Raw genomic sequence first — 22,379 nt, forward strand, 5'->3', positions numbered from 1 at the left:
CAAAATGTTAATTTAATTATATGTTAATTAATTTATTATTCATTTCAAATTTATAATGTGTGTGTGTGTGTGTGTGTGTTCTTGGGTCTATTTTGAAGTTCTGAATTGTATTTACAGGTCTAGAATGCGCCCAAAATAGACAAGTTATTAAAAATGCATTGTTATCTACATTAGTAGAGAAAATAGCCGATGTAAAAAACACTATCGGTTATTTCCTTAACCGATGTGAAAAGTGATTTTCTATATCAAGTAAAAATAATTTGGAAATATCTCACTTTCTATGACTTTCACTATCCACATAAATTTGAAAAATCGATCTCTCTGAATTAACATAAAAAGTTGTTTTGATAATACTAAAAATATAAGAAAGAAATAAAAGAGTAAATAATAGAGAATGTTAATACATATGTTTAAGATACTATTTAATAAATAAAGGTTAATTAACTTTTTTTGTCTTTCATTTTGTATGAGTTTTCCTTTTTAGTCTCTCAAAAATATTTTGACTGGTTTTAGTCCTTACCGTTAACTTGGATCGCTAAGTGATGATGTGACATGCATATAGGCAAGTGACGTGACATGTCACATGGACAATTGTTTTTGATGTGATAGTCATGTGTTCTTTATAAAAAATATTTTTTAAGAAAATTGCAATTTTTATAGACTAAGAGTGGTTGAACTTTTTTTGGGGATTAAAAACAAAAAATTAGGAAATTTTTTAGTGGTTTTGAAAAAAAATTATAAAAACACCACATAAATATCACACCTTTGACCCCCTTTACCCCACACACACACACAAATTAATTGAAAATTTTAAAACACATTTAAATAAAAACATTTCAAAAGGGTAAAAGGCTAAATTAATTGAAAATTTTAAAACACATTTAAATAAAAACATTTCAAAAGGATAAAAGGCTCACATTCGCATAGTAAAATCATAATAGAACTTGTTCAAATACTGATAAAATCATCTCGGCACAAAATAAGGCCACCCATTTTGAATGAAAAGAAGACACACTAAGGTAGAAAACATAAAATTGTGGAAGCAAAGCTTTCCAAGTTTATTTTGATGATGTCAAAGACTCAGGTCAAGAATCAAGAGTCAACCAAGTTTCAAGAATCAGAGAGTCGTTCAATCAAGAATCAAGATTCAAGTGAAAATTCAAGAGAAGACTTATGATATGCAAGAACTTCAAGAAAAGCATCAAGATAAGTATAAAAAGATTTTTTCAAAAGAAAAGATTGAATAGCACAATTTGTCTAAAAGAATTTTTCAAAGAAAAATCTTTTACCAGAGTTTTTACTCTCTGGCAATCGATTATCAGAAGGCAGTAATCGATTACCAGAAGCCCAAACAGTTTTATAACTGTTTTAAAAAGTAGTAATCGATTACCATGGGCATATAATCGATTACCAATGTTTTTAGATGTTGGATTTCAAATTTCAAGAGTCACAACTTGTGATAAAACATTTTCAAACTTGTGTAATCAATTACACAACATTTGTAATCGATTACCAGTGTTTCTAAAAGTTGGTTTTCAAATCTAAACATGAAGAGTCACATTTGTTGATGTGTAATTGATTACACTATAATAGTAATCGATTACTAGTGACTGATTTTGAAAAATAAATCGTCAAAACTCAAAATTTTTAAAGTGACTAGTTGTCAAGAGAGTCATAACTTTTAAAGTGACTAGTTTTAAAGAAATTTCCAAGAGTCACAAACTTTAACTTAAGTCATCAAATGACTATAAATATGTGACCATAACACAAATTTCAACTAACTGATTTTCATTCAATTATTCTCAACATCTTTCTAAGAGTTTTTGTTCAATACTTTCTTTGTCAAAAATAGTTCATTGGTCAAAAACTTGTGTTATTCTTCTTCTTCATTCCTTCTCCCTCTTGCCAAAAGAATTCAAAGAACTAACCGTCTGATAATTCTTTGCCCAAACACTGAATTCAAAGAACTAACTTTCTGAGAATTCTATGTAAGAAGCGGGTAGCTTTTTGGTTGTAATAGTGAACACAAGGGAGGGTACATCCTTTGTGGTTCGCTTCAAGTAAAGGGTACATCTACTTGGTTGTTCAAAGAGAACAAAGGAGGGTACATCCTTTGTGGATCTTTGCTTGTAAAGGACTTTACAAGGTTATTGGAAATCTCAAGAACCGTGGGTTGCTTGAGGACTGGACGTAGACACGGGTTATGGCCGAACCAGTATAAATCTTGTGTTTTCTTTCTTCTTCCCTACACTCTTTACTTTTCTGCTGTGCACTTTTTATTTTCACTTTACTTTTTGTTGGATCGAGTGGCCTCAGAATAATTAAGAAGGGGAATTGAATTAAGTATTCCTAAACCTTAACTAATTAAAAAATTTACTCTTCTAAGGCTTTTACTTATGTTGTTAAAAGAATAAGGAGTAGAAGAGAGACTTAATAGAAAGTAAAAGCGGAAATTAAATGCACAGCGGAAAGTAAAAGAGTAGGGAAGAAGGAAACAAACACACAAGAGTTTTTATACTGGTTCGGCAACAACCCGTGCCTACATTCAGTCCCCAAGCGACCTGCAGTCCTTGAGATTTCTTTTCAACCTTGTAAAAATCCTTTTACAAGAAAAGATCCACAAGGGATGTACCCTCCCTTGTTCTCTTTGAACCTAGTGGATGTACCCTCCACTAGAACTAATCCACAAGAGATGTACCCTCTCTTGTTCTCAGTCAAACCCAAGTAGATGTACCCTCTACTTGTACCACAAAGGATGTACCCTCCAATGTGTTAAGACAAAGATCTCATGCGGTTAAACCTTTGATACTTTGTGAATGGGGATACAAAAGAATTCTCGGGCGGTTAGTCCTTTGAACACTTTTGTATTAGGGAAAGGGAAGAATCAAAAGAATTCTCAGACTATGTCGTTTTGAATTCTTTGACAAGGGAGAAGGGAGACACAAAAGAATTCAGGCGGTTAGTCCTTTGTTCTTTTGGAAAAGGTAGAAGAGAGACACAAAAAGAATTCAGGCAGTTAGTCCTTGGCGAATTCTTTTTGGCAAAGGGAGAAGAGAATGAAAAGATGAATAGCACAAGTTTTCAAGGTTTGGAAAACCAGAAAACTTCAGAAAGCTTTTGGTACAAAGAAGAAGAAGAAGTTCAAAGAGATTCAAGGCTTGTAAAGGATTGTAAGAAATTGATTGGAAAAGTATTCAAGATTGAATGAACGAATGAAAATGCAAAACAAAGTCTTGCTTTTATAGACTCTTCATGTTTGGTCAAGAAGACCATTTAGAAGAGTTATAACTTTTAGAAAAACTTAAAACCAATTTGAAAAAGTCAAAAACCTTTTGAAGAGTTACATCTTTTGATTTATTTAGAAACAGTCATTGGTAATCGATTACCAAATCAGTGTAATCGATTACACAAAGCTTTTATGTGAAAGGATGTGACTCTTCACATTTGAATTTAAATTTCAACGTTCAAAGGCACTGGTAATCGATTACCAAAACATTGTAATCGATTACAGCTTTTTGAAATTAATTGGAACGTTGTAAATTCAATTTGAAAACTTTTTCAAAACAATTTTGCTACTGGTAATTGATTACAGCAATCTGGTAATCGATTACCAGAGAGTAAAAGCTCTTTGGTAAACATGTTTTGAGAAAAATCCATGTGCTACTCAGTTTTTGAAAAATTCTTTTCATACTTATCTTGATTAAGTCTTCTCTTGATTCTTGAATCTTGAATCTTGATCTTGATTCTTGAAGCTTGATCCTTGAATCTTGATTCTTGAATTCAACTTTCCTCTTGAATCTTGAAGTGTTCTTCAACTTTTTCGGCACCTTGAACTTCGGATAAATGACCACGTTGGGTACTAGGCACAACTCTGCCATGTCAACAAAGGCATAATTTCCGCCTCCTTCAATGACCCTTAGCCTTTCCTCCATATGATCAAATTTCTCCCTTTCCACCATGACAGGAGGGACTCTTCCCACCGTAAAATGCAAGGGTTGTGGTTGTGGGCAATACTGAGGTACCCCCAAAGTATTTGGTAGGGGTATGCCACCAAATGCCTGTCCCTCAGTGGCATATCCAAGGTGAGGCTCGAAGTCGACTAAAGTGTGGTCTCAGGGTACTTTAGGTGTCTCTCCCATGGGTTGAGAGACATGTGCATGCCCAAATTGGGGTTGTTGGCTCTCAAGGGGTATGGGAGCAAAATGGTCGATGTTCTCATCGGGCATATGTACAACATTGGGTGGCATATAGTTGGGACATAAGCCATATGGTGGGAAGGGATGCTTGCTCTAGACCTACACAAAATGGGGGGCCGCCCGTACTTCCCAATGCTTCGCCTCCCTGACCTACCATATCCGGGACTGGACGACTTTCTTGATTGATGCCAAATGGATGAGTCGGGTCCATCTCAGTGGCAGTACTTGCGGCAACGACTGTAGCCGTGTTGACCTCCACCATTTTTCTCATACTCATCATGGCTTCTATCATTGTGGTCATTTGCTCTTTCATGGAATCCATGTCGGCCTTCATCTGCTCTTGCACCTCCTTTATTTCACTCATCACTCTAGCTTTGGCAGGCGTTCAGTAAGGGCACCGTAAAGCGTATTCTTTCCTTTTGATCACAATGATTACAGTTCAGCTTTCAAGGAAAGAATGAAATAAGCAATGCAACTAATGTGAAAAGAAAAAAAATAAGCATGAATGTATATGAACAATACATTGTTGAAGTATTGCAAATTTACACAGGGCACTCAGTAGAACATAGGGTCGAATCAATTTAGATTTTCATTAAAATAACATTGTTCATTACATCTTGTCAGAGTCAAAGTGCAACTGGAAATAAAACATGGACATCAATAGTCCCTAATTTTGTAAGTTATTTAGCTTAATCATGTGTTGACAGTAGCCGAAGAAGCTATGTAAACTCAATCCATCTTCTACCCCAAATTTTGCAAGCTGGTTACTTCCATACTTGACCTTGACTTGATGAAAACCTTTTCTTAAAAGCATGTGCTTGGTTCGACCCTATGTTCGCAAGAATAGAAATTTTGATTGCCAATACTTCAACAACCTATCATAGAGATGAATGATTATGGCACACTTATGTTACGCATGACAAACGTAATTATGAGATCGACATGAGACGCCCGAAGAACCACCCTATTCCTAGTTAACAAGGCATTAGGCACCATGTTCACATGATTTTCAATCATTTTTCAAGAGAAATGAGTGTATAATCCCAACATGGTTTGTTTGTAGCTATCATCATGGTACCCAAAACATGTAACTAAGAATGCGGTGTAAACTTTCATGCTTCATTATGACTTTCTTTTTGTTCTTTTTTTTTGTTTTTTGTGTTTTTTTTTTTTTTAGGAAAATGCAAGACATGAGCAACTATGTGTCAGGATCATGCATGAGTGAACATAACATGCAGATGATGAAAATAGAATCTATGTAATTGGCAGAACAAAAGCATGCCAAATGAAGATGTATGATAATGCAATGACTTATGCAAATGCAATGCATGAATATGATAAATGATAAATGAAGGAATGATATGTCCATTATGATGCCATGAAGATATGCATGATGCAATCAAGGAACAAGCCAAAGTGAGTTTGCTATGTGCCCCTAATTTAGGAACCTAATGGAAATGATCCAACAGTCCACTTCCAGTGACAACTCCCAAGGGTGATTGCACGTAACTTTACTGGCTTCTAGAGATATCATCCTCTTAGGAAACAACATTGTGGAGGTAGGAACTACCAGCGACAATGCATTATCAAAAGAGGAAAACTCTAGATGAGGCTTCACTATTATCAAGCGAGTCGGAGACCCAACATGACCACAGATCGACCTCACTCCTTATGGCTCACATAGACCAGGGTGTAAGGCCTAATATCTCAACGTGTGTGCAAAGGTGTAGGTGCCATGTGTGCCAAGCACACAAATATTTCTAACTAAAAATGTAATAGATAGACAAACACACACCAAACAAAATAACATAACAAAGTTTATACAAAAATATGGACAAAACAAAAGATAAAAGAGAAGAGGGAGCATAAATAAAGAAGAAGTCACAATAAAATATTGCACACTGATCGAACGACTTAACTCTCTAACAGTCTCCAGTGGAGTCTCCATCTATCTCAATCTACCCTACGAGAGGAGTGCGGGTGAAAAGCCAAAGATGCGTCTTCTAAAAAAGAAAAACGCGCGGGAGTCGCCACCAACATTTATTTAAGGGAAAACGTTAGAAAAACCAAAAGAGATCTGTGAATTTTGAAAATAAGGGTTCGGTAGTTGTTTACGCATAGGGAAGGTATTAGCACCCCACGCACCCGACACAAGGGATGGGAGCCTTTAATCGAGTGTGCATAACGTGACTTCAAAATTGTATTTTCCCTTTTTCATATTTTTTACTTTTTTTAGGGTTGACAAGGGGGTTGCCCTTGCTCCTACTTATCCTCAAGTGCGATGAGAAATTCAGACCTACGTAGTTCTTTAAGTCTGAATGTTTGTGTGTTAAATTGATTTTTATGTTTTTGAAAGATTCATTTTAATTGAGAACAAAAATTTGTTTAAGGCATTGGACCTTGAAACGATATTTTAAAGTTTGAAAAGCGGAGAGAATCGTTGAGGCGTTGGACCTCGAAACGATCTTTTAAATTTTGAAAAGTGGAAAGAATCATTAAGGCGTTGGACCTTAAAACGATCTCAAGTGATATTTGATAAAAAGAAGTTGGTTATGAGTTGGTTTTATCTTGGTTTTGTTTATTAACATTCAATCTCTTTAAAGAAAACTTTACAACACTAGTAATCGGTTAAGATTAAACTTTACAAAGAAAAACGAGATTGTTGATGATAGATGGAGAAAATGAATGTGCACATAATAACAAGGAGGGCCCTAAGGGTACATAGATCACATTCAATCCTAAAAAAAACAACTAACCAACTGGTGCGAAGAACACCGAACAAGAAAACGACGTAGGGAATGATCGCGGTCGCAATTCAGTAACGCCTCGGCTTCGTTTCCTCTTCTTTCTTCTCCTTTTTTCTCTCTTCTCTCAATTCTCTCCACTTCTGACCCTTGGAACCCCTTAAAACACCCCTAGGACGCCTATTTATAGGCAAAAGGTCACTTTGGGGCAGTTACAGATCGCCCAAGCGAGCTAAAACTTAACCCTGCAGTAGTGAGCTTGCCCAACCAAGCTAGTCTCTTCACCATGAAGCTATTTGGTGGTCCAGGCGAGCCAGAGGCTAGCCTAGGTGAGCTAGTGTTCAGGAAAAGACCCTTTTGCCCCTTTTTTGGTATTTTTTGCATTCTTAATCAAAACACTGAATGATCATCTATTTCGCATTGTAACTGGCGATCAGTACCGTAAGTCGACTAGCAAGGATCAAAAGATCAACGAACGATAATCCCTGGACGAAATCAGGGTATGACACGTATCAACATTTTTACCGCTGCAAATCCGTTTAGAATATTAAAACATTTGAATAATAACTCTTATATCTATCTAACACTCACACACATATTGTTAATTATTATAACTAAAATCAGAAAATCCAAGCCATGAGAGTTATTCATACAAAAAAAAAAATCAATTTGAGGTTTGACCATTCATGTAAGGGTATCATATATAAAAAATTAACGCGTATGTAAAAAAATCGTATAACTCCACATAGATATATATATATAATTATACAATTCAAAATTTGAAATTAAAGCTTGAAACATATGTAAAAAAAATTGCACGAGTGAAAATCAATCATAATGACAAGCGAAAAATTTAGAAAAAACAAAATTTAATTTCAGAAAAAAGAAATAACCCAATATAACCCAGAATTGATCCTCTAGGGATCCCTATATATGTTCCTTCTAATCCCCACGTGAATAACTCATCCCTTACCTCGATGTAGTCACTCAAGTGTTCTCCATTAACAATGGTGGCGTTTCTAGTGCTCTCTAGAACTCTTCCTACGATTGATCTGTTAATATTCTTGTGCGTCAGAGAAAAAAAAAGTGTTTTGTAAAAACTACTCTAGGTTAAAAGTTCCTTTATATAGTTAGAAGAGTGATGACCTAATTTATTTATTTATTTAAATAAAAAAACTCAAAAGGCACGACTGTACGTTACACCATCAAAACAATCGTCCAATGGCGTGCCATATCACACGTCTACATGGATGCCTCCATCAAAACAATCGTCCAATGGCGTGCCATATCACACGTCTACATGGATGCCTCATGATCCCTTAATTGTCTAGGTTAACAACATGGACCAAAGACGGACAAATTTATGGGAAACCAAAATCGTTCAAAATAAGTTTGTGGAACCTATAGTAGAAATCCATATAAAATGAGGGACAAAAAAAGTAAATTAACCCATTTAATAAAAATATTTATTGCATTAAAAATAAAAAAATATTTCATACTTATATTATTCTCATTAAAAATAATTAATTAAATATGTTAATATGACTGCGCATGCCACACTCGTTTCTTGAAACCTTCAATAATCGAGGGTAATTCCATTCATGTTTCTTTTCCTAGGAGATCAGTTCTTGAGATCTATTCCATATTATTAACTCTACTTGGTTTGCTTGACTTTGACAGGAGTGAAACCTATAGAGTTGACTTAATCATTTGCACAACTAGTTGACCTTAATTTAAAAACACCCATGATTAATTACAAGAGGTGCAATATCCATCCCCTGACATAAAACTCTAACAATTACAAATTCTTTAGTGTTTTTCTTAATGGTAAGCAATTTGTTTAAGGTTTTATTGAGTTTTTGTTAATAGTCGAGGATCCACATGGGTTCACCTTTCGAAAATACAATTAATTCATAATCTACTAAGACAATATGCACAATATTTCACAACATGAGTGTTCAGGACTATAACAAAAGCTTGATATACGTATCCTCAAAATTGACAGGTTGGCAATGTAAACAAATTGATAAATTAAACATAATCCAACATTAAAAATTATTTGCTATCGCCATTCCTTTTTTCAAGCTGTTTGATATTTGTTTAAGATTTTGGACCATTAAAAAAATTATTTAAATGGGTAAATAGTGTTTTGTGTATCACTTTGTAATTTCATGCAAATCACTTTTCGCTAGTTTTGATGTTACCCCCCACACATGTACGTAGAACGGAAAAGGTTGCTTATATACTTAAGAATCAAGTTTGGAAGGTAGCTATATAGGCAACATTTTCTCCCCGAAAATGTTTACGTTTAACATTGTAAAGTGAATTTCACATGCAAGTGATTCATTATTTAATTTTTAAAATGGCTTTTTAACAATTTTCTTTTGTGTTTATGATGTGTTTTGCCAGTGAAGAATTACTTTGCATAGGCAAAACGTGGTTTGTGAACGTTTATAAATGTTTTGCTTAATCTTCTTTTTTTTTTTTTGCGTTTGAATGTCATTTTGTGCACAAAAATGCAGATGCATTCTTCTCCGATATATATATATATAAAAAAAAAACAGATTACAATGTGGTTATAATTTATACGAATAAAATTAAATTAATAGTTTATTATAGTAACGTTATTTCAAAGACATCTAAACAGTTTATTTATTTTTTTTAGGAGAAAGCTGGTTTTAAGTTTAAGTTTTTATAATGCAATTATGTTAAAAAAAGTAGATTAGTTCAACCCAAATTACTCTAATGTCCAACATAATCGCTAATTAAACACCAGTGATCTTAGATTTAAAAAAAAAGCTTCATGAGATCATTAATCATTAAGTGTACTTGTTATTGCATTAACGAATCAGTCAATAGTCGTAATCATTTCATTTGTAGATTTCTCAACCAAGAATTAGTCACAAAATTCACCTTCTTTTCAGTTAAACTTCAGATCCATCAATTGAATTCTTTCTCCAACATTCTTTTATTCATTAGACATCGCGCTTTACAAGCTCATGTGCACTCACTACCCGCGGGAAGCAAAATGTGACCTTGTGGAATATGAGACCAAAAAAAAAGGCGGCAAGTTCATAGAAAGAATGAAATAAAAAATAAAAAATCCATCATAGATCCATATTATTCGATCACATTGTCTTCAAATATGCTTCCACAACCACGCTCTTGGGTTGGATTTCTCCAGTTAAAACTAAAAATATGACTCCTAGCAACCTATCGTATTCTTATATTATAGAAAACATCTAAATAATACTCATTTTTCTCAACTTGTCTCCACGAATGAACGTCTTCTGGAATATGCTACCACTCAAATTTTGATACCTGTGTTCAAGGTTTTAAAATGTGATCGTCTTATCGTGGCTAATGGGATCACAATTTAATTTGCAGTTGAAGATACTAAAAGAATCTTGACACAGAACATTTTTTAAAACTTTTACTTGTGTTAATTATCTTATAATTTGAATTTGAGATGACTTACACAATCCCAAAAGTTATCTAAAAAGTAAGAATATCCTAATTTATATATATAATTTCGATCATATCATTAATCAAAAGAAGATCTAGCACCAACATATTTATCTTATGTCTAGGATATTGAACATTTGAAAATGGCTTGATAACCCATGATCAATAGGCCCAACAATATCCACTAAAATAGATTTTAATACTATCTTATAATTTGAGTAAGATTTTCCTCCGCTTAGTATATAGTACTATTTTGACCATATCATATTTAATGTGTATTCTCCGACAATTACATTTGAACCTGTGTACATATACGTGACTGTAAAATATATTTGGTATTCAGACAAATGTAAAAGGAATTGAAACATATGAAACTGAGGGCACAGTAAATTCATTGCAAAGCATGATCCTCAGATCTGTGAAAAGCAACTTAAGAAAAAACCAACAAAGTATATAATTGTAACTGTGACAAACCAATCGGAAGATGTACATAATATCTCCCAAAATATATTCATTTTAGAATTTGTTGCGAGAGGACATTCAAAATAACTTTTTTTCTATTTTAGTGCTATTAAGTCTCTACCTATAGTTATAATATAAAATGAATAAAATAACCCCAAAGGCTAGCATGATAGAATAAGGCCCTATAGTTATAATATAAAATGAATAAAATAATCTCAAAGGTTGGCATGATAGAATAAGACAAGGTCTTGCATCTGACAAATTGTATGTTTGAATTTTTTACTCGTCCTTCTGAAGTGACTAAATGTAGATACCTACCTATGTTAACACTTATAAGTCCGGAGACTGCCATCTCCTCTTCTAAGTTTTTACAAATAAAAAATAAAATAAAAATAAAAAGTAAACGAAATCACATGCTCATTATTTCGCGTTCTCTCTCTCTGTCCGCGTTCTAGCTATATGCTGTTAATGAAATTTCAATTGAATTATTAATAATAACAAATATATGTGATATATTATAGTTTTATAGATTTGGATTTGGATATATATAGAGGGTCGTAGAATTCACTCCACTAATTAATGATGATCCGCTATCGGCTGCGCCGCACCCGGTGTAGATCTTCTCTTCCGGCCACCACCGACTCAACTTGGCACTATACCCAACTCATCTTGGTTCACATTTTCACAAGAAAAAAAAAACCATCTGACTATGCTAAACCAAAACCAAAAGCAATTTGAAAATATATATTTTATTTTTCTTTTACGCGGTGGTCTTGCTTATCTCAAGAAATTCTAGTCAACTTCGTAACATGGGCTTTTGACAAATATTAAATAAACCATAATCTTGAGAAGGTGTGAGTTGTGAAAATTAAAGACTAATACATGTACAATACAACATAGTAGTATTTTGCGTACACAACTTGTGTCGTGCACACTCTGGCATCTTTCAAATAACACCTTCTATTCTTTATGTCATAAGTCCTTATATATATATAGGGTGGAGTCAATCACTGTGTTCTCCATCCTCACATTAGTTAATCATCTCATTTTCCTCTTGTGTAAGAGGAGGTAACATTTCTGGTACGCGTTCAACTTTCTTGTTGAATTTGAACTTCTTATGCATTCTTTTCTTACGTAGTTTCTTTACAACATAGATATTTCATTTTGTTGATTGTTGCTATTGATTATTGAAATAAAAATAATAGGTACTAAAATGAAATGTCAATTTTGACTTATCATGACACTGAGTTTAAGTTTTTTCCATTTAACATTTTGGTTGACATTGGTACATCTTATGTATTTAAAGTTTATTCCTTAAATTTAAGAACTTTAGTATTTCAATTTTCACCATCAAATCAATATACGCATTGTTGTTTTAGAAATCTCTCAGTACTTCAATTCAATTTCATCATAGATTAAGTTGAAATTGCAATTCATTCATAATGTAAAAATGACATTCCAAAATTAACAGCGTGTTAGGGACAAGATGAAGCAGAGCATTCTTCCTTCAGTTTTTCTTGGAATTTTGGCTTGTTGGGGTGTTCTCCCGGTTACTGCAGAAGACCGATATCAGTACTTCACATGGGAAATTACTAATGGAACAATTTATCCCCTAGGTGTTCCTCAACAGGTTGGTTTTTTTTTTCCCACCCTTTTAAATGCCACTTTTTCTCACTAGAAAAAATAAATATGATATTTTGCTTTCTTTCATACCAGGGAATTCTTATCAATGGTCAATTCCCGGGCCCTACAGTTGAAGCCATCACCAATGACAATATCCTCGTGAATGTCATTAACAAGCTAGACGAAAAATTCCTCATTACATGGTTAGTGGTTCTTTTCCTCTATTTACTTTATTAACTTAAGATGCCCGGATCGGTCTAAAGGTAAAATTTTATCTTTAGGCATATCAACAAAAATATTATCTATTATTAAATTTCATAAAACAAAAACACCACATTGACCAAAAAAACTAATTTGTAACTCACATAAAATTAAAAGATTTCTCTGACAATTTACTTTAGGTCTCCGTTACTATTAGATCAAATCTGAAGATGCTAATAGTTGAAGGTATTAACCCTTTATTCCTTTGGTGTAATGTAAAACACAGGAGTGGTATCAAACAAAGAAGGACATCATGGCAAGATGGAGTTTTAGGAACCAACTGTCCAATCCCTCCCAAAAGCAACTGGACATACAAGTTCCAAGTAAAAGATCAAATTGGAACTTACACTTATTTCCCATCAACCAAAATCCATAAAGCTGCTGGTGGATTTGGGGGATTCAATGTTGCCCAAAGATCTGTGATATCCATCCCATATCCTGCTCCTGATGGAGAATTCACCCTACTTATTGGAGATTGGTACAAGACCAACCACAAAGTAAGTGAAGAAATCACTCCCCTCAGATTGCTTATATTATTGTTCAAAATTGCCACAAAATCTTTGGTTGTTCTGCCATTCTTACAGATAATTTTTTATAACTACTATATTAATATCATGAACTTTTGTCAAAAATATTAATATCATGAATTAATATCCTTAACCCTTGATTTGCAGGTACTAAGGAGACTATTGGATGCTGGCAGGAGTCTCCCTTATCCCGATGCTCTTCTCATAAATGGCCAAAAGGATGCTGCTGTATTTACTGGTGAAGCAGGTAACCATTTCCATCAACATTCAGCTTGTTACTAGTACTATTTTATTTCCTATGGCTTTGAATCTAAATTACCACCAACGTTACCAACAACTGTTGACACAAGTAATAATAACTTGTGTCTCTTAACCAAATGATTCAGGATTTGAATTTTAATTGATCCTTAGGTATAAAATAAATCATATTAGAAAAGAAATAATCCACTTTGTGTGTGCTCAAAATCTTCCGTGAAAATTAATCACCATGGTCAATAGAGACTGCTTTATATTAATAATATGGTCACAAAAAAAATTACCACCAATGGTTATTAATTTTGGCTCAAAATTAAATAATTTTTCAGGGAAGACATACAAGTTCAGGGTGTCCAATGTTGGAATGTCAACCTCATTTAACTTCAGGATTCAGGGCCATTTGTTGAAGATCATTGAAGTTGAAGGTTCTCACACAATCCAGGAATCGTACGATTCCCTTGATGTTCATGTGGGTCAATCAGTCACTGTTTTGGTCACACTTAGTGGGTCAATAAGTGACTATATCATTGTTGCATCAAGCCGTTTTACCGACCCTATTGTTCTCACTACCACAGCAACCCTTCGCTATTCTGGCTCCAACAGTAAGGCCCAAATTCCATTACCCTCTGGCCCAGCAACCAACGATGTAGAATGGTCCATAAAGCAAGCCAGAACCATCAGGTACGGTTTATATGTTTATCAATTTTTTTATTATAAAATTGTTTAGGTGAGTTAGGTCCCGAAACTGATCAGAACATGTCTCAAGCCTCAAAAAATGCATACAGGAATACTTATAAATTGCTCACTCACAAGTTCATCATGTATGTAGTGGAAATTAAATTCACATCCTTTTTAAAATATGAATTTATTTCTTACCAACTAGATCAATCTTGATTAATCTTTATATATTTTCTCCCTTGAGATTTATCCCTCTTAAATAAATAAAAAAATTAAAGCAAGAAAGGAAATGTATTTGAGTAAATAATAGTGTAAAAAAAATTTATACTATCATTTAATCATAATGGTCATATTTATCATGAATTTAGATTGGTTCACGGTGTAAATTTTATTACTAATAGCGTTTAGAAACTAAACTCAATATGTTTTGAGAAAATACTTTGTTTTTATTTTATTTTCATTTTTAATTACAAAAATATCACCTTTTTTATTTTACTTTTCTGTTTTCAAATATTTATATAAAATAGTAAAAAAATATACGTTTGTTACTTTATTTATATATTTAATATAAAAAATAAAATGAAATGGAAATATGACATTTTTAAGTTTATAATTTTTAAAAATTTAAATTAAAAGGTAAATAGAACATATTTTCTTAGTTAATTCAGTAATGTGTATCAGTTTTATGAATTTTTTGATTCTTACCTATAAACAAAAAAAAAAATAATTGGGGATCTTGTGATCATTGGCTCTGACTGTGTTCTATTGTGTTGTTTTGAAGACTGAATTTGACAGCAAATGCAGCTCGACCAAATCCTCAGGGCTCATTCCACTATGGAACCATCCCTGTTCAAAGGACACTTGTGTTGGCAAATTCTAAAGCCATAATTAATGGAAAGCTACGATATGCAGTGAATGGAATTTCCCACATCAACCCAAACACCCCGTTGAAGCTTGCTGATTGGTTCAACATTCCAGGTGTCTTTGACCTCAACACAATCAAAGATGTTCCTTCCCCTCAAGGCACCCCTGCCAAACTAGGCACATCTGTCATAGGATTCACCCTCCATGACTTTGCAGAAATAATCTTCCAAAACAATGAGAATTACACGCAGTCATGGCACATGGATGGATCTAGCTTCTATGTTGTTGGGTAGGACATCTATTTTTATTTATTTATTTATTTTGTTAATTGGGTTTGATTCAATTTATTAATTGACCAAATCTAAATATTTAGATATGGCAATGGCTTGTGGATCCCTGATTCGAGAAAGACTTACAACTTGGTTGATGGGATGACTAGACACACTGTTCAGGTGAGTCAATAGCAGGAGGATTAATGGGCTTAAGTTGATCAAGGAGCTGGACGCATATATATAATATTATATTCTTTCTTATTAGCTAAAATTTAAGTGAATTTTATTAAATTAATTAATATTAGGTCTTATTTCAGAATGAATGAGACTTAACCAAGGTAGGGGTGGCAAAGTGGATTGGTTTGTCCCGTCCCACCACCAATCCGCTAGAAAAGGGTCAACCAATCTCATCCTGTGTTTTATATATGGGTTCAAAGTGATGATTTGTTTTGTTTTTTGTCATGTGGTGGGTAGGTATACTGAAACTAAAATATTAATTAAAATAATAAATATATTTTAATTGTTTATCTTTTCTAAATATTAAATAATATATACCTACTAAAAAAGTAAATGTATTATCTTAAATTTTGAATAACAATTTATTTAAACAAAAAATAAACTAATTAAAAATTAATAATATATGTATAAAATATTTAATTATTTTTAAATAGAAAACAAGTTAGCAGGTTGGTCCGCTACACTTTTCTCACAACTCGTTGTTTTGTAGGTCAAAAGGGGACGGGTTGAAGTAGGTTAGCGAGTTGATTCAATAGGTCCAACCTGTTTGTCACCCCTAATCAAGAGAGTCTATCTGAGTTATTGCTAGGGGTGGGTAAGCGGGTCGTCCCGTCTCACGTAAGGTTTGTTCACATAAGTTCGCATTGGCAGCAGACCGAGTCAGTCCGTCCCACACTTTTACATTGACCTAATAAATTGGTCTACCCCTATCCAACAGATCCCACGAGTCAAACGGACCAATCCTCGGGGCCTAGTTTTAAAAAATTACAATTTCAACAAAAATACAATATAATCAAATTAAGTTCAATACAAATATAAATAAAATTTCAACAATTAGTCAATTGCATCAATAAAATAAATAATGTCTTAACAAAAGAAAATCCAGACAATAAATCTAAAATATGAAACTTAAACATCTTCAACAACAAATGAAATTGAATGGAAGTAAACTTTGTATGGTGTATGAATGAGTCTTAAAGCTGTATTTGTGGTGCAATTAATGTGTGCTACAAAATGTTGTTAACATATCTCTTATTGTACAGGTTCTTAAGTAATGTTTGAATTATTTTTCAATCAAAATTGAAGTTGTACTTAATAATTTGTGTAATAAAAAATTATATTAAAAGTTTATACATATTCTCAAGATAAAATTTTGTTAGTTCTAATTTAAAAAAAAAAAACAACACAGATAACACTTAAAAGTTATTCTAGTAAAAAAAATTCATCTAAGTTTTTGTCTTATTTAATATGCACAGCAATGCCTGACATTTTCAATTTTTAACTAAAAATATATATTTGGCCTTTGTAAGCGAGCTTACATGTCAACCCACGGATCCTGTGGATCAAATCCGCATAGCCCTCGGGTTAAACAGGACAAACCCAAAATACTGCATAATCATGAATTGTTTAAAAAAATAATTCATTACCCACATGAATTGCGGATTCTACGGACCAGTCCATGAACCCGAACCCGCTTACCCACCCTAGTTATTGTAAATTTCTTGATTATTAAGAATAAAAAATTTAATAAGAGAAAGTGTATAAAAAGTACTAGAATGTTATTAGTATTGGTTAAGAAGGGAAATATTTTTTTAATCAACTGCATGTATGGAATGGACAGGTGTATCCAAATTCTTGGAGTGCCATATTGGTATCTTTGGACAATAAGGGTATGTGGAACTTGAGATCTGCAATCTGGCCCCAAAGGTATTTAGGACAAGAATTGTATCTGAGGGTGTGGAACAATGAGCAGAGCGTATACACTGAGACTCTTCTTCCTCCCAATGCACTGTTTTGTGGCAAGGCTAAACACCTACCCAAGTCATAGACTTGGAAGGGGGTTTATAATTTGATGTGATTATTGGCATAAGTTGTAATTTGGATTTTTACTTCATACTTATCATTATTTTGTTTACAAGTTTCAGTTACGAGGGTGTGACTGTCAAGTGCCAAGTAAAATGGAAAAAAGAAAAAAAAAAAAAAAAAAAGGAAGCCTCGATTGAATATTGAGGTCCATTTGAAGAGAGTTGTTCAGTTGTTTAACTAGTTAATTTGCTGTTGTATCAGATTATTATTTCTTGGAACCGTAATAAAAAATAGTTTAAATATTTTTTTAGTTTTTCAATTTTAAAGTAAATTTATATTTAGTCTTTCAAATTTAAATAAATCCTTTTAGGTCCTATAATTTACAACAAAAATGTGTTTTAATCTCTTTGTCCAAATGCCATAAAAATGAATATTTTAGAAGGAAAAGATATATGTATTAGGTTATTGGATAATAATCACACATCAACGAGATTGTTAATGAACATGCAAATATAATAACAACAGATATTAAGCGTATAATTTTGAAGGAAAACTATGTATAACTTCCTTTATATTTTGAAAATTTATAAATAACTCTTTTAATTTATTCTTAACTTATAAATTAGAATATACAAGTTGTAAAGTGAGTTGGACTCCTACTTCATTATTATCTCAATTAGACATTTTTAATGTTATTTTTATTCTATTTGAATGTACATTACATACACGACTCTTATAATTAATAAAAAAAATTATCTCTTAATTTTCTCAAATTACTATTATTTCATATGAATTTTCCTATATAAATAGAATTTATTGAATCTTCCTTAATAAATTGGTATTTAGAGCTTCCATTTAAGATGTTATGCATATATTTCATGGTAGATCAATTCATCAGTGATCAATCATTTTTTTTATTTGTTTATGTTGTGTCTTAAAGATCTTATCAAGGAAATGGTCAACACAATCAAGATTGAGAAATTCATAAGGAAAAATAAATTTAACCTTCAGGGCATTATGATGTGAGCCTTGTTGAAAGAACAGGGCATCTAGGATCTTATCTCATGTCAAATGTCAAAGATTGATAAGTCAATACTTGAGGTACAAGATGAAAAAACACATTCTTTAACTTTCTCATTCGTGTTTGATGAGGTTCTTTATGAAGTTTTTGAAAAATTGATTGTCGGTGGGTTTTGACTCAAATTGGAAAAACTCTTCATGACGGAATCAATTTGCAACAAGTTGTTTTTGAAACAACATTTGTTTGGCATCTGAATGAGGGAAGGAACGTCACTGAAAGAACATCTTGATGAGTTAAACTTTGTTCTGATAGAACTATGTAACATTGATTTGAAGATAGAAGATAAAAATCTAGCAATGATTTTGTTAACCTCTCTCCCTTCCTCTCCCACGAAATCATGGAAATAACTTAAAAATTAGAAGCAATTATTTGTTGATTTACTTTCATTATATGATAAAACAGATGATTATTTCTCACCATAAAATTAATCCAAATACATTATGTGGGTGTTCCAATGAATGTTTACGAAAATTGATTTTTGAATGAAATTAATTTTATGAAACTGATTTTAGTTAAAATTAATTTTGAAATGATGTGATTCATGTCCTTAAATGCTTTTATTATAAACGTAAATTAGAAGTAAAATTCACTATAAAATTTTCTAATACAAAAGTTACTTAAATTATTTTAATTAGAAATTAATTCTTAGATTACTTTTAACATGAAACTAAACATATAAAAAATTATCCAAAACCAATTCAAGACTCCATCAATTTTTAAACATGAACCAAACACTCAGTCTACTACTTGTGTTTGTTTATTAGCGCTTTTCAGTTTTTCTATATTTATTATATATTTTTGCTGGTCAATTTTTAGTCTAGCTTTGCATATTGTTTACACTGATCTCATATATTTTTTCTGAAGTTCAAGAGCCGAAGAATCTGAGACTAGCTTCTGAATCTCTGGTAAAAACACCAAACGTTGTGGGTCGGCGTATAATCATTTACAATTTACTTGTTCGCATGTGACTGAGTGACTCGTTCTTGTCACACTTAACGTATGAGACACTCATATATAATAGGTTAGAATCTTTAGATAGGTTCTCATTACTGATCACAAGAATACCAAGAATGAAGGTGAGTCGATTGAGCTAGTTCCAGAATCCAGACACAACATTGTGCGTGTGCGTTTGATAGATATTGTCAGCATTGGAAGAAGGAAATAAATTTTTGCTCTCACTACTCTGTAAAGACGCAAATTAAACATATGGATTACTCTCTCGTTATAACCAAATTCCAAGATTCTCTAATGCTATTTGAGGAAACCCTTTCAAAAGGCTGGTTTTGCATTAGATTCGTCGATTTCTCGTAACAAAACAAAGGTCTTCCATTTGCATATGCTACCCACTAGGACCACGCACCACGCCTCCACCACCTCCTCCTAACTCACACCAAAACAAAAACCCTAAAGTTTTTTAGTATACCAAGATATGATATATTCTTCTACACACCAACTTTACTCTTTTTTTAGCTAATTATATTTTTTGTTAATAAGAAGCTGCGATGTTCCCGATTTAATGTCAATAACAACCTACTCTGCATGGTTGTAATCTCGTGCTTACAGTCCTAGATATATTCTTGTTTGTAACGATTAATTTTTATTAGGAATTTTAGGTAAAGTAAAGTGACGGGAAAAAAAAGTTGAATAGGAAGAAGCAAACTGCATTATAAAAAATAATGGAGAGACTTGCAAACTACTATGAAGCATTAAAAATACACTGATTTCTCCATTCAGTTTTGAACTCTTGTACCCTCGAAATAAACCATAGATAACTTAGCCAAGCACACCATCAACCAAACTTACACCAAAAAAAAAAAAAAAAGATAGAAGGCTAGAGAGGGAATTAGAAAAGAAAAAGTTCTAGATCCATATTCATATACCACCCGAACCAAAAGAAACCACAAAATAACCAAACCCTTAAGATACAAAGTGATTAATTAGGAGCACTATGCCACTATCTAACAGGAAAACAAGAAGATTTAACTGGTGAAGAAAATTAAAACAGTTATTTCTGTTACGGATATGCACCAGCGCCATTAGTGGTTGGAAGATCAGACCAATTAGAAAAAGTTGGACCATTCCAGTATCCGAATTCACCCCCAGCAACCGAGGTTGTCTCCAAAATGTTGTTGGACACAGAAGAGGAATAGTTAGAAGCCATGTTCCCCATAAACATTTGTGACGAGTTATTATCACTGCAATAATTATTATTAACAGTTGATGATGACCTTAGCTTCTGGTAAAGCTCTTGAATTCCACTGTTGTTGTGATGTTCCCCAACTAGGAACCCTCCATTTTGTTGTTGTTGATCTTGATTGTTTCTCCCAAACAGACCAAGCGAAGAAGGAACTTGCGCAACAGCATCATAGCCTAAGGTTCGGTAGCTCAGCAAAGTGTTTGAAACCAAGGGCTGATCAGTGCTCACCATGTGGCCCAATAGGGTTCCTTCTTCCTTGAGGGACATGGGACTAGGGTTAGGGTTAGGGTTTTGAGTTTGTGTAGCTCTCAGCAAGGCTAGAAGGTGGGTGTTTTGGGGCGATCCCCAGAGGATTTGGCCCGGTGGTGGCGGAAGTTCGTGTTCCACCTCGAACCCACCGCCAAAGCCCGGCGATTTTCCAAACTCCGATGCAATGGTTTTCATCTTGGTCGAGGCTGTCTTCCCCGCCACCGAGCTCGCCACGCCAATGCTCTTATTCTTCCGGCATCCGCCTCCGATGGGGACGTTCCGGAGAGCCCCACCTTTGGTCCAGTAGCGGCGGCACGTCTTGCAGAAGTGCCGCGGCTGAGTGAGGTTGTAGTTGTTGTAGTAACAAAACTTGGTGTTCGATGAATCACATCGAGGACATCTCAGGTTTTCGACAGCAGTAGTAGTAGTAGCAGCAGTAGCAGCAGTAGTAGCAGCAGTTGTTGTTGTGGATGTGAGGGTAACATCACTGGTCGTGGAAGAGGGAAAAGAAGAAGGAGAAGGTGTAGTAATTGGGAGTAAAACTCCTCCTCCTCCACCTCCTCCATTAATGGAGGAAGGTTTTCTTTCTCCTGCTATGAGGGCACCACCCAACAATTCTTGGATCATCTTCTTTATCTTTGTGGATCTACAACAATCCAAAAACGAAAAGCAAAAGGGTGGCGAGGCTTTTTGAGTTAGTGGAGAAAGAAAAGCGAAAGAAAGTGGGTTTTGCTGCTCTCTCTTCTGCGTATGAGTGAGAGAGAAAAGAGTATATAGAAGTGTATTATTATGATGAGTGATGACACACTCGCCTTTGGGAATTCAATTGGCCAGCTTCGTTGTTTTATGCTGCTAGTATGGGACAGCTTCGTTGGCAGTCAGGTACTAGTTGTTGCCAAAGAATATATAGAATTGGGGGCTGCTAATAATATATATTTTTATTTATAAACTCTATGCCAACTTTTTACACTGACAACAACAAGTTTAAGTTTCCTTCAATCAAACTATAGGCTTAAGTTTTGTATATGAAGAAAAATAGGTACATATTAAAGAGTTTTATTTTCTTGATTAATTTAAATTTTTTTATCGGAAAGAGTTAACACTCTTTGTTTCAGCAAGACTAATTGGTTAACTTGATTTGAATTAGTTGGAGTTCAAAACATCTTTTGAATATCAAAGGCATTAGAAAATAATAAGTTTGTGTAAGAGAAAGAGAAAGACAACGTTAAGTTTCCACTTTCCACTTTCCATTTTGGTCATTCCTAACAACTCTTTGATGTTGGAAATATTTGACTACAAGTGGGTATTATGAGTGATATATATATATATATATATATATATATATATATATATATATATATATATATATATTCTTAAGCTCATTATTACTTTCGATCTTATTATATGATTCCAACTTCAGTTAGAGGAGGTTTATTAATGCCCTGATCATTACACATTCTAT

At 33.5% G+C, this 22,379-nt stretch overlaps 2 protein-coding genes across 2 annotated transcripts; one reads left to right on the forward strand and one right to left on the reverse strand.

Annotated features, from left to right (window-relative positions):
- Positions 1 to 11,827: 11,827 nt before the first annotated feature.
- LOC114392574 (L-ascorbate oxidase homolog) lies at positions 11,828 to 17,692 on the forward strand. Its single transcript, XM_028353758.1, has 9 exons — positions 11,828 to 11,947; positions 12,339 to 12,497; positions 12,584 to 12,693; positions 12,978 to 13,248; positions 13,426 to 13,525; positions 13,863 to 14,214; positions 14,993 to 15,364; positions 15,449 to 15,527; positions 17,206 to 17,692. The coding sequence occupies exons 2-9, from the start codon at positions 12,354 to 12,356 to the stop codon at positions 17,410 to 17,412; spliced, it is 1,635 nt and encodes a 544-aa protein (XP_028209559.1). The 5' UTR covers positions 11,828 to 11,947; positions 12,339 to 12,353; the 3' UTR covers positions 17,413 to 17,692.
- A 2,478-nt stretch (positions 17,693 to 20,170) lies between these two features.
- On the reverse strand, positions 20,171 to 21,800 carry LOC114391999 (dof zinc finger protein DOF5.7-like). Its single transcript, XM_028353035.1, has one exon. It carries the CDS (start codon positions 21,542 to 21,544, stop codon positions 20,486 to 20,488), a length of 1,059 nt encoding a protein of 352 aa, XP_028208836.1. The 5' UTR covers positions 21,545 to 21,800; the 3' UTR covers positions 20,171 to 20,485.
- Between the last annotated feature and the right edge of the window lie 579 nt (positions 21,801 to 22,379).

The sequence above is a fragment of the Glycine soja genome, chromosome 17 (genome assembly GCF_004193775.1).
Source record: "Glycine soja cultivar W05 chromosome 17, ASM419377v2, whole genome shotgun sequence".
In the NCBI taxonomy this organism is placed as follows: domain Eukaryota; kingdom Viridiplantae; phylum Streptophyta; class Magnoliopsida; order Fabales; family Fabaceae; genus Glycine; species Glycine soja.

Excerpts from the sequence above, each read along its gene's own strand:
- LOC114391999 (XM_028353035.1), bottom strand. The coding sequence starts at position 21,544 with ATGATCCAAGAATTGTTGGGTGGTGCCCTCATAGCAGGAGAAAGAAAA.
- LOC114392574 (XM_028353758.1), top strand. The coding sequence starts at position 12,354 with ATGAAGCAGAGCATTCTTCCTTCAGTTTTTCTTGGAATTTTGGCTTGT. Across the intron at positions 13,526-13,862 it reads TGTATTTACTGGTGAAGCAG|GGAAGACATACAAGTTCAGG; the intron begins GTAACCATTTCC and ends ATAATTTTTCAG. Across the intron at positions 15,365-15,448 it reads TCTAGCTTCTATGTTGTTGG|ATATGGCAATGGCTTGTGGA; the intron begins GTAGGACATCTA and ends CTAAATATTTAG.